Consider the following 12,833-nt stretch of genomic DNA (forward strand, 5'->3'; position numbering starts at 1 on the left):
TTACAAAAACAATTGAAAAACATATGACTGTTTATATATTAATTATTAAACAGTCTTTTGGCAAACTTGTATGAAATATATTGAGGGGTTTTCTTTATCAATGATTAATCATCGTACGTCATTTACAATATAAATTTATGGTCATACATTTAAATCAATAAAAAGTGAATTAATGAGATGATGTCACCTGTCTGCCATGTTATCTTATGGGACGTCTAGTGCTAGACAACACCTCTTGCAACGTTGCCAATTCTACCAGGCCGCGGCTTGTAGTTAAATGTGGCCGTGGTCTGTGGGTCTATCTGTGAATACGGACTTACTGGACCAATGCTGGTACAATGCATGGGTACAATGGTAATAGACTGGTGGTAGTGGTAGTGGTTGGTAGATAGTGGTAGGTTGGTAGCCCTGGTAGCTGTCTGCCGCTGCCGAGTGCCGAGTGTGTGGCGATGGCGATTGTGCGACCGTCGAATTAAAACTTGTAAGCTAGGTTAAGTTTTCTTGTTTGTTTTCACTGTTTTTTCAATCAATGTTAGTGAAGGCCCTATGCCCCCTAGCTCCTATTCCGAATATTCATTCTGATTCTGAAGAATGAGGATAGGACTAATAGAAAATCAAATCTAATAAATGTATTTTAGATCTAGGGGTTGTTTTGGATTAAAAAAGTCGAGGAAATTGATTTAGAATAGATTTATTCCCAATTTTTAGTCCATTTTGGCATTTCATCACATCTTTTCCTTAAGGCCTTTTAATATTTGAATACCGAAGAGTTTCCAGTGACAAGTAGAAGTAGGCCTAAGTTAAGTTACTCTTGGAGGCCCGTCAAAATGTTGAGTCTGATAAGCAAACATACAGTAAAAGTGCTGTCAGCATCAAAGTTGAAGATTAATTATAATCGTATTTTGTCCAATGAGAGAGATTTTGACATTTGTTTCAAAACTATAATGGACTCAAGTAGCAGCAGAGATACAACCCAAATTTCACAGGGAACTGGTAAGTTAAACATGCACAACTCATCCCATGTGTCTTACCACAGAAAACATACTAGGACTACTATAACCCAGAATGCTAACCGCATGTTGAAAAGCGTTAAGTACTCGGAGAGAGCTTTGCCCGTCAATTCGTAGGCAGCGCCACCAGCATCTGAGTACTTAACGCTTTTTAACATGCGGTTAGCATTCTGGGTTATAGTAGTATGTCTTCTGTGCTTATACTTAAGTAGGCTAGGCCATAAGTATTTTTACACTAAAATCCTAGGGAAACACTTTGGTAGGCCTATATGACACTACTGGTTGAATCGTTTGTCATAAGTTAGTCGAATTGTCCGCATCAACCAATTGAACTAATATTTTCGGTTGGATTGTAATTGAGTAGATTTTATCTTATTTTAATAGTACCATAAGTAAGTTAATTGGTATGGTTTCTGTTTGATAGCTAGGTAATTAATTGTATTAAAGTTATATGTTTTGTTACCAGTATTTTTTTATTTAGGTCGGGGTTTTTTTTTACCTACTCCTACATTTTTACCAGAAAAATTTGCTACTTATTTGTGTCTACTGTGTCCAAAAACCACCTTTCTTTTATGACTAAACTAGCAGAGTACCCGTCCTTCGTACGGGGTTGGCATATAAGTTTAAAATGCTTATTGCAGTTATACTCAAGCTTTGCATTTGCAATGGGGGAGGACAAAGTTTGATACAATTTGCTTCTTTAAATTGACGGTATACTATGGTATTACACATCTACAGTAGACATAATGTTCTACCACTTAACCTAAACAATAAAGAAAAATAAATTATATTAAAGATTTGCAAAAAAATCACAAATTATTCATGACATTAAAAACATGAACATAACTGTAAACAATCTTACTTTGACATAAATGCAAAAATAATTATAGTGCTGCACCCTGTTGGTAAATCTTATAAATTTTTAATGCTTTTGTATATCATGGGGGGCTTCACCCCATATAGCCCCCCTGGGAACAGCCACTGATAGTAGATATATTATGTCTTCTATGTGTTTCAAAATCAAACATTTAAGACACTATGCTAATGCCCACGCTACCAACCTTATTTTTGGAACGACTTTTTTTATATATATTTAAACACTCCATTCTGGTACAAGCACTAGCTATACCTACGACTTCTAATAGCTCATTGTCTAGTATCATTTTTTTCAAAATCAAAACTGGAAAGGCTTTTCAGTTTCACACATAGAGGCCCTTCAAGTTAAGTTAATAACTATATTGTTAAAATAATTTATGGGTTCTCTTGAATAGAAAAAAAATATATAGGTATTGACTTGATTAAAATCAAAGTACACATTTAAATCTCAAATATCCAAACTACCCACTTTTACCCACACAATTTTTACCCAATGCACCTAAAATTACCCACAAAGTAGTGGGTAATTCCACGGATTAACATCACAGCAATGCTGTGGATTGAAATAAATAAATTAGACTACATTTTAATTACCAGCTGATCATATGATCTTTATTGTTTGAATTGTTATTGTTTATGTTTGTTTCTATTCTTTGTGTTAATGAAATAATACACTTTTTACTTGATTTAGCTTTTACTATTTATAAATAGTTACAACACTGTAGAGTTAACATTTTAAATTTTAGTTATCAAGCAACGATTAAGTCTAACTGTATATATTTTTCACAGATGATTTCAGAGTATTAGATCTCAAAAAAGTGACTGTGAGACAAAAGCGGCAATCACGACAACAGAGAACCAAGTTTGAGGTACCTCCACCAAGGTATTTATTTTATAGCTTGCCGATAGTTTTTTTCTAAACAGTGTTACTGTAGGGTAGACTTTCATATATGTTGTCAAAAACAACCGAATTAAAATATCGATCACAGTTTAGATTCGGTTGTTTTTGACTACAGATATGAAAGGCTACCCTTACTGTACTATAAAATCTTATTTTTCAAATGAGATCCCTCCAACTTTCTTAGAATAATGTTTTGTTTTAAATTATTTAGATGCAGGAGATTTTTGAATGGCTGTCTTTGGTAAATGGCACTCCCTCGCCTTGTTTAGTTCAATTGTAGCATATGTCCTATGGTTGGAGTGCTGCAAAAAATCCAAAAAAACCATCTGCCAGTGATGTGCCAGTTTAACAACATGTTCATTACCGTGAACAACTGCAAAATCTTCTTGATAGAACTGAGTAAAAATAGTGATGATAAATTCAAATTGTAGGCCTTATGATAGGAGTTAGAGTTAAACAAATTGCGGTTTTTTAGCTTCGAAACCCTGCGGTTGCTAAATGTCCAACACGATTATCCAAAACGCAACACTATCCATCCATGTAATTCCATAACTTTAGATATCGTACAGAAGAAATCTTAATCTGTGGACTAACTGAAGAACATTAGACCATAATTCGATAAGACTTGGGTGTAGGAGGGATGGTTTTGATTCTCGGCGCATCCACAACACATTTGGTTTTAGACATTGGGTTTAGATGCACTGCTACAATGAATGTTATAAGGTTTGTTCCTTAGCAAAATAGCCTATTAGTAACTTTCAATGAAATAAAAAAATTTTGAAATTTATCAAAATGTCTGTAGCCTATATTAAAAGAATTGGATTGTATCTATTAAAAAATAAGGTTTGACAAAAATTATTTTGAAATTTTGTGTTTTGAGGGTTAAAATAGGAAAATAATTTATCCTATAAAATAAAACTTCCTAAAAACCCTGTCCCCATATTCCGACCATCAAGGCCGTAGCCAGGACAAACTTTTGGAGGGGGGGGGGGAGGTCAGGTCAGTGGTGGTTCCAGGACCTTGTCAAGGGCGGCTCCCGGGGGGCTTGGGGGGTGTTAAATATAAATTTTGTTTATACAGTATTTAAAGTACATATATTAGTATCTTTCTAAAGCAATTTTAAACGCCTAGAAACTGTCTCCAATCAAAACTCCCATTTAACCTGTTGTTTGTCATAAGTAAGTAAGTAGACATACTTATTTAAACTTAACGATTGCATTCATAAATTTGTAACCATACTGTAGGCTACGGCCATATCCTCCTAAGAACTGTTTGGTACTTTCTTTAGCCCCTGTAGCCTCCCTTGGAACCGCCACTGGGTCGAGTCATGACTGTAGATAACAGATTTAAGCACTTTCATTCAAACACCAATTCCCATGCGTATTTCTAAAATGTTGATATAGTTACATACGTAAAATATTACAGGATGATAAATCTGTTTTGTTTGAGTACCTAAAGTATTTTTGTTGAACCTTCATAGTTTTATTACCTCTTTAATAGATCAGATTTATTAATAGAATCATTATATAAAATATTAATAATTACTGCAAAACATAACAAAACATAAAATATAATCCTCCGTTGTGATTTCAATTTTATAATTTAACTTGCACTTTGTAAACCTAAGTTTAGTGATAATTTTTACTACTAAATTTTGGGATTTCGGGGGGGGGGGGGGGTTTGACCCCCTAACCCCCCCCTGGCTACGGCATTGCCGATCATGTTGGTTTGCGAACTGGTTCTAAAAAAATGTTGGTTTATGCATTTGTACCAAGTTAAATCAAACAAAAATCAGATTACTTTTTACTTGAGTTATCGTGCTAACGGACATATAGATTATATATACACAGTAGAGTCCAGATAGTGTGAAATGGTTGGGACCGAAACCATTTTGGATTGTTGAATTTCTCAGATTAAAGCAAAATGTTTAGCCTACTAAAATACACATAATTATGAAACATCAACACACAACGTTAAGTTGGCCCATTGGCCTACTAGGCCTACAACAAGTCTATCTCGCCTGGCCGCTCGGATGCTACAGAATACTTCGACGAGATACAACTAATTGTTGTCACAAACAAATAATAACAATGACAGCTGAAGAAAAGAAAAAAAAATTAAAAAAAACTCCTTTTTTGGTTTTGGATTAAGCGGATTATCGGATTACTGAAGTTCGGATTATTGTGACTCTACTGTATATGAAATAAATATAAATGAATCTGAACGGATGGTGCTTTTGGCCGCTGGGGACATCAAGACAATAAAGTAAAGGGGTCCCTGGTAGCTTACTACAGTATATGGGATACCTATGCCTACATGGGAAATTCGCTAAAATTGTACCATGCCATTTTTTACTAGCTAGTTTTCTTTTTGCAGAACAACCTTGATGAAGGAAGACCAGGATTGGACATCAGTTTGGCCTGGACCTCGTACGTTTCACCCTGCTGTGGTGCCACTTCCCATCCGCCAAGGCCACGGCAAGAAGAAGGCAGCACCTGGCAAATTTGGTAACGCGGAACTCATGAAAATACCCAACTTTCTTCATCTCACACCGCCTGCTATCGAGAAGCATTGCGAAGCTCTTAAGAAATTCTGTACGCCATGGCCAGTGGGGCTTGAAACAGATGAGAAGTGCGAAGATCATTTCCCTGTAGAGGTTATATCATCAGATTACTGCCATTCCTCTCCCACCATCAGAGACCCCCTCGCCAGGATTGTGACAATCAAGGTAGTTTTTGTACATTCGTAAGTTCATTGTATTTATTCAATTACTCCAATTAAGGGTGTTGTAATATTGTACTGTTTATTACAATATACAGTGTATCTCTCTGTATCATAATAAGCGAATGGTTAAATTAGTTAAAATGATATAAAGAAAGATACTTGAGAACCAAGACAGCGATGTTGTGGGTTCATGTCCCTGTGTTGTCACTGATAATTTACCTGTATTATTCTTTCTGGTACTGTTCACATCCACTACTAATAATGTTTGTTGACAAATGGAACATTCAAAGAAACCACAAACCCCTAAAAGAGAAAAACTGGTGATAAATCCGTGAAATTTTTATCAATTGTCGGTTACAATAATTTTTTGTTTTGAATGGATACAATAAAAATTACCTGCTTATAATTTAGCTTAAGCCACACTAATTCTAAGTTGTTTAGATCTGTGCATTTATAATAAATAACTTAATTATGTCATCAATACTATAATATGTGATCGTGCTGCACTGTCATAATCATCTCCCTCCATCCCGAAGAAATACTGCGGAAAAGTTGTGGATGTACCTGTGATCGGGCTAACATAATTGTCTTCCATGATTTCGGCAAAATGATTGCATGGCAACAAATAAACTAAGACCAACATTTTCGATCAATTCTCAGTTTTGGTTTTTTGTTAAAAACTAACAACAGACATTAAAAATAGACCCATTTGTCTCTATACAGTCTACCCTGTATACAGTCTAGACCCTCTAGATTTGTAGACACTCTTAGTCTGATTGGAGGCAGGGTTAGCAGTGGTTCAGAAACAACAATCACAGTCACGCCTACTATTGTTTATATGTGCTAAGGGCCGGTACACACACACTGACTTTTGTTGTGCCCCTGTACGACTCAAGAAATCGTATATCTGCACGACAAGTAGAGAAACAAAGTAGGCAATGGAAGTCGCATGTGTACACACTAGTGCGACAGAAGTCGTGGACGACAAATTTTGAGTTGCGCCCTACACCGACTTGGGGTCCGACAGGCAAGTCGTGTCATATGGGCTCACGACTGTTTTGAGTCGAAGTGGGACATGGCGTTATACGGCTGTCGCGTTGGTGTATACACACTAATGCGTCCCAGGACACGACTGCGGGGCGCCACGCTGGGAAACTCAGACCCTGCCCCGCCAGCAGTGTTGCCGTTTTGCGCGTAATCACGCTTTTTGCGCGGCTTAGGGTTGTCAATCTCATGTAATAATAGTCATAACGTAATAATAGCCAATCTGATTTGCGTGTTTAATTTTCTTATTTTGCCCCTAATAGTATCCAACAGAATGTCAAATGACATTGGCAACATTCTGAAATATCCAAAAAACTTTGTTTCCCATGTTTGGGAAATGAAAAATGTTTCCCATCACTTTTCAATTAGTCAAACGATACACCAAACTGTCCTTTTGTCCTTCTCTCAAGTAAAAAAGGATCTGTTTGGATTCTTCTTCTTCTACGTCGACGCTTTCTCCTTAACAAGAGAAGGAGAAGGAGAACCTCTTCCTCCAGCGACATCCTCACAAATGAGTAGTCCTAAAGCCAGTAGAGTTCGCTGTTGTGTTTGCTGAGTCGTATACCGATACGACAACTGTCATGAGGTAACACGACTTTGTCGTATGTCAGCACGAGACGAACAGTCGTACTCACATGCGTCCAAGTCGGTGTGTGTGTACCGGCCCTTACTGTAGGCAAGAAAACCAACCTACAATTTAGACCTTGGGTTTGCAATTGGTGATCAATTATTTACCTCACTTTGGGGAGATATTAAAGATTTAGTAGCGATCATGGAAGACGACGATGATGGGAAACAAGCAGGATGTTGTTGCTACAAAGCTTCTGTCTCCTTTAATAACAATTCTTATTACTGTGGTTTTAGGATTTAGAATACTTTCTGTAAGTGATTTGGATAAGTAATTGGTGATTCCGGTACTTGGAGTTTGGATAATTAAAGTTTGAGTTAAAGTTACCGTAGCTTGAATCTGTAGTGAGCAATCAGGTTGCTAATAATTACGTAGTATTGTTAGTGACACTTTTCAAGGAACCCTATGTTTGTATGAATTAAGTCTGGGGTAGTAAATCAAAAGGTTTGCATGCATAGTCATTCCCCATAGACTATGGCTGGTGCAGTTAACTACATCTGTAGAAGCTTATTACTATAGGATTTTAAAGAAATTAGATTGTTGAACAGATTTGTAAATATTAAATGCAGATGAAAAAAGCTCATCCAGTCGTTACGAGTAAAATGTTGCTCCTGAAACAAATCTAAAACTAGTTAAAAGATAGGGAATTTGCCAGGAATTATCAAGGAAATTGACAGGAAAGCAGGCTTACCTTTAAAGAAGTCCGTAGATCCACATACATTTATACAACATAAAAGTAGACATTTTCAAACACTGGAGAACCCTCCTAAGAGCTCTCCAATTTCTGAAAATTTACTTTTGTGTTGTATATATATGTGTCTCTATGGAATTATTTAAAGGTAAGCCTGCTTTCCTGTCAATTTCCTTAATAAATCTAAAACTAGGATAGACTTGTAATTAACCTTGTTTTGTCATTATTTACATTTATTGAATAAGAGGGATATCTGTTAGTATTAAATAAGGAAGAGTTTAGGAATACTGAGCTGGCTAAATTTAAGTTTATTGCAGCTGAAACTGAACAGGCTTCCGCTTGATAAGCATGCCAAAGATAAGATTCTTCGATTGCTACAAGATCACTATGATGAGAAGACAGATGTTGTCACAATCACCGCCGACAGATGCCCGTTGCGGCAACAAAACTATGACTACGCCATGTACCTTCTAACTGCTCTATTCCACGAATCCTGGGTCAGTATTAACTGTTTAATCTATATATAAAGCCCAAAGTACCCATGAACTTTTGAGAAAACTACAAGTCACATCCCCATAAACCATATACTTAAAATGTTCGTCATGACGAGAAACCTTGCGCAAAACTATCCGTTATTTCATAAATTACCCTATAAGGTCGTAATTGCTTTCCAAAGGGAACTTTCCATGTACCTAATGTTAAAAATACCTCAGCTGTACTTTAGTATGTTATTCTTTTAAATCAGGTGTGATTATTTGTTTGTATTACTGTATTCTGTTTTGTTTATTTCAGCTTAAAAACTTAACCAACCAATAGTTTCATTATACTTATGAAGTCAAACGGGGTAAATCCCGTGGGTAACAGCTAGTTTAAATTAAAACTAGGGAGACTCAGGAAATAGTATTATGACTGTGCTCTATGTGCTATATGCTCTATTATGATCTGGGTACCTTTTAACTGCTCCTTTTTACGAATGCTGGGTCAGTAGCCTACTAACTGTTTAATTTAAAATTAAGGAGGTATTACTCCAGCGTCATTAAATTTTACCAAGCATAATATTTTTTATTTATTAAAACAAAATGAAATATTTACTATACTGTGAGTTCAGCTAAAGTAAAGCACGGAAATGATCCTAAATATAAAACAAAAAAATATATTATACAAATCGATTAAGTTTTTGGTTCTTTTTTTAAACTTTTTCTAAAAATCCGATATCTCCAATGTCTTGAAGTGACAGGGGTGGGGGGGGGGGGGGGGTACTGACCACTATACTAGTGTTGGGGAGCGAGCTTGTCTATTGGTAGAGTCTAGGGGTGGTAATTTGGTCACAGAGGTCCCAAATTCAAATCCCGCCAAATCAAAAATGGATTTTCTAAGAGATAATGATGCACCCATAGGTCTAGCCTGAAGAATGTAAAAAAAATTCCAGACCCGTGCCTTTCTTCCAACAAAAAAAGTCTCAGAAGTTACTAGGCTGGGAGTACAGTTGAAGAATATTGTATGCCTACTCATATTTTGATCAACTATCAAAGTTTTATGACCATACTCTACTCTCAGGTAGTGAAAATGCAAATTTATTTGTTTTCCGTGTTTTCAGAGGGTCGAAAGCTGGGAGAAAGATAAAACTCTGGAGGACATGGAGTGTTACGAGTGGGAGGCAAACCAGTCTTACAAGAACGTGAACAATCTTCTGAGCCGAACACATCCTGATGTTGACCTCAAGAACCCTCCTGAGGAGCTCGCCGCCACATTAAAGGATTATAAAAATGCCATTGAGGATATATTCAACAACAGCCGAGGTAAGTTTAGGTAGTCAAATTCTTAGCTTACCTGGTACCACAGTTTACCTAGAGTCAAACAGCTACAGTGTTTCTCTTGTTTGAACGGTCTCTGCCTATGAGGGTTTTAAGGGGTCCAATGGCAGACTTTTGCAACTACAATGTTTACAAATAAATATAATTTAAAAGCAGATGTTTACTTTCAACAACTGTTGGTTTGAATAATCACAACATTCTGTATTAGTCATGATTTGGAATAGTGCCACAATATTTCCACAGAATGCAGCACAGAAACCTATTTTTCTTTTAGATACCGGTAAGTCCAAATATATTAAACCCCAATGGCAGCATACCTGTGCACTGAACAACGTTTAAATTCTCCCCTACTGTATTAAATATGTAAACATAAAAAGTAAAAACCTTTATCAAAGTAAAAACTTATATTCATACACATAAAAAGATATAGATTGTAAAGAACACATTACCATTTTGCCATTTAAAATAGTTGTTAGCGCAGCAACGCGTGTTGGGTAACTGCTAGTCCATAGCCTATAAAAATCCCAAAGTACCCATGGACTCCGTATAGCCAAGAGTGACGTGCGCCGGCCGGCCAACTATGTTAAATGTCTACCGTGGCTGTGTTGTGTTTGTGTTCAATGTATTTAAGAAGATTTGACGAAATTCAATGAATGAAATATTTTAACGTTCTGTTTCAAAAATGACTACTTAGTAGTCAAAACTAGTCAACAGAAGTTCGACAGAGATATTGTGGACATCAAGGTACGTAACCTGTTATAATTGATTACCAATTCCGGAAGGCTTCAACATGAATAAAAATAACTTTGTTCTATTGAACCACAGATATATTGTGCCACTGTAAAATGCTGATTTATCCCTTATACAGATTTTCTAAACATCCCAAACTGAAAGGACATTATAGTACCTACTCTCCTCATCAACCTAGGAGGATTAAACATTAAGGAGAGGACACGCTGTAGTTTCGTTGAAGCCAGCGTACTGGGGAGGGGGAGAGGCAGCGCTACTCTCCCGCCCCCCCTCTCATACTGTGTTGTGTGGGTTACTGGGAGTGGGAGATTTGGTAACAGAAATATCAATTAACTATTTAAAACTTAGACTACATCATGCTACGAAAATTAAAAACTTAAATTCTAACCATAATATTAGAATATAAATTAAGTTTTAATCCTTTAAAAGAATGATAAACACACTTTGGCGTCAAAAGACGTGATGATTGTTGAACATTTTACACTTTTTACTTGAAGTTTCTTTGGCCAAACAGATCAAATATAGTTCAATATGATATTAAAAAATCTAGAATTTGATTACCAAGAAATTGTTTTACTTTTTATGTTTGTAATTTAATTGTAACGGCTGTTGGTGTAAAAAAAGTTAGAGCGGCTTTACATTTTTTCTTAACTTTAGCTATTTAAAATCACCTGCCTAGCACATAAATCTCTTAAAACTAGTAAAACATGGTATTAACAAATCGAGAGAACTATGAAAAATGCAAATCTAAAATGTATTTCACCACCCGAATTAAATTTTTCATTTTAACCTATAATTAGTAAGATTGTTTTATAAACTGGAAAAATTAAAAAAGATTTATTGTAATTATTTTTCTAAATACCACTCTTAAATATAGGTAAATATATATTTTTTATTTCGCGAAACTATTAAGGAATACGAATAAATTGTTAATTTGTATAGATACATCATATTTTTTTCAAAAACGTAATTAAAGTAATGATATGTTCAAAGTCCAGGCCAATTCTTTCAACTTTGATCTTCAGTAATAAATAATAAACAATAGTTTTTATAGAAATTATTGACACCGTTCGATAGGAAATTTAATTTACTTTAAGAATGCCATCGGTGAATAACACAGGTGTTTTAGTTTAGCGACAATTTTAGTTCGAAACAGCGCGCGTCGAGTTTTTCCCTATCTCTCCCATGTTATAGCCGAGGCTTTTTGCCACTCTACGGCTCTGCGTGCCCCTCTAGTGTTCTGCTAAAGCTGGCTTCACCGCAACATGTGTATTCCTATTCGCGTGCCCTCTCCTTAATGTTTAATCCTCCTAGTCATCAACCAACATTCTAACTCTTATTTTTTTTACTTGAAGATTGAAGGAAACAATTCTTCTGTTACCGAATATTAGAGCTTGATTGAAGTACAGTTACAGTGGCTTTGGTGGTAGAAAAGTTAAATACACTCTTGTTTTCCTGAATCCCCCTGAATCTTTCTGTTGCTCTTAATTTAATTTATCTAATCGACTCATTCTTTTTCAGAGGAAAGTGAAGAAAAGCTAAACCAATATAAATCTGCATCTGAAAAGTTATTGTTCTGAAGTTTTTAAATAATATAGAAATAAAATGTACATAGAATACTTTCTTTGTAGATCTCATTATTTTACCTCACACTGCGTCCATCTTAGATACTAAGCAATAGTATAATACGTTACTATAGTCCGTTCACACATTTTAGGCGATTTGAGGGAAAGTCCCTCACTACTTTTTTGCTTAATGCCAATGTTGCAGCTGATTGGCTGTTTGGCAAACTTCAGCTGTTGGACTACTGTTTTAAAGGTAGGATAAAGCGTAGGGAATAGATTTCTTCTACCAAAACCGTAAATTTTAATTTTGTAAACGGAGTATAGTTCCAAAAATAAATGTTTACCAGACGATTAGGACAATCACTATTGGTGTACTCAAATTTTCTCCAACAGGTTATGTTTATATTTTAAACCACTCACTGTCATTGGAATACTTATACATACTTACACTATCATTAGACTACTTATCATCAAACTTTGTTTGTGATTTTATCTTTAGAATTAAGCTTAGTGTGACAAATTAGAATTAATGACTACCATGTCTTCATGTTACCAAGTGTTATTTTTTTATGTACAGAATATCTTTTATTTTTTTAGGTTAAACATGTTAAGCTATGGTTTTATCATGAATAAAACCACGGCTTATACATTTCTGAGCAAAAAAAGTTGATTAGATTTAGTTTTGAACAATTTTTGGGAACCGGAGTTTTGCCAACGGGTGGCAGGTAGATGGGGGGATGCCTTCGGCCACCTCTTGGTGCGGAGATTTGCCAACGGTGGTGGTGGGAGAAAGATTGTGAGGGAGGGAGGGAGAGCGATTGTCAGGGTTG

General features: G+C 35.8%; 1 protein-coding gene across 1 annotated transcript; it reads left to right on the forward strand.

Moving 5' to 3' along the window:
• The first annotated feature begins 442 nt into the window (after nt 1–442).
• On the forward strand, nt 443–12,061 carry LOC129004873 (28S ribosomal protein S35, mitochondrial-like). Its single transcript, XM_054433558.1, has 6 exons — nt 443–993; nt 2,676–2,769; nt 5,164–5,515; nt 8,192–8,371; nt 9,472–9,673; nt 11,960–12,061. Exons 1-6 carry the CDS (start codon nt 828–830, stop codon nt 12,016–12,018), a joined length of 1,053 nt encoding a protein of 350 aa, XP_054289533.1. The 5' UTR covers nt 443–827; the 3' UTR covers nt 12,019–12,061.
• The last annotated feature ends 772 nt before the right edge of the window (nt 12,062–12,833 follow it).

Source organism: Macrosteles quadrilineatus, unplaced genomic scaffold (assembly GCF_028750875.1).
Source record: "Macrosteles quadrilineatus isolate MER2022 unplaced genomic scaffold, UCM_ALF_1.0 Scaffold_12__1_contigs__length_5162894, whole genome shotgun sequence".
Classification (NCBI taxonomy): Eukaryota; Metazoa; Arthropoda; class Insecta; order Hemiptera; family Cicadellidae; genus Macrosteles; species Macrosteles quadrilineatus.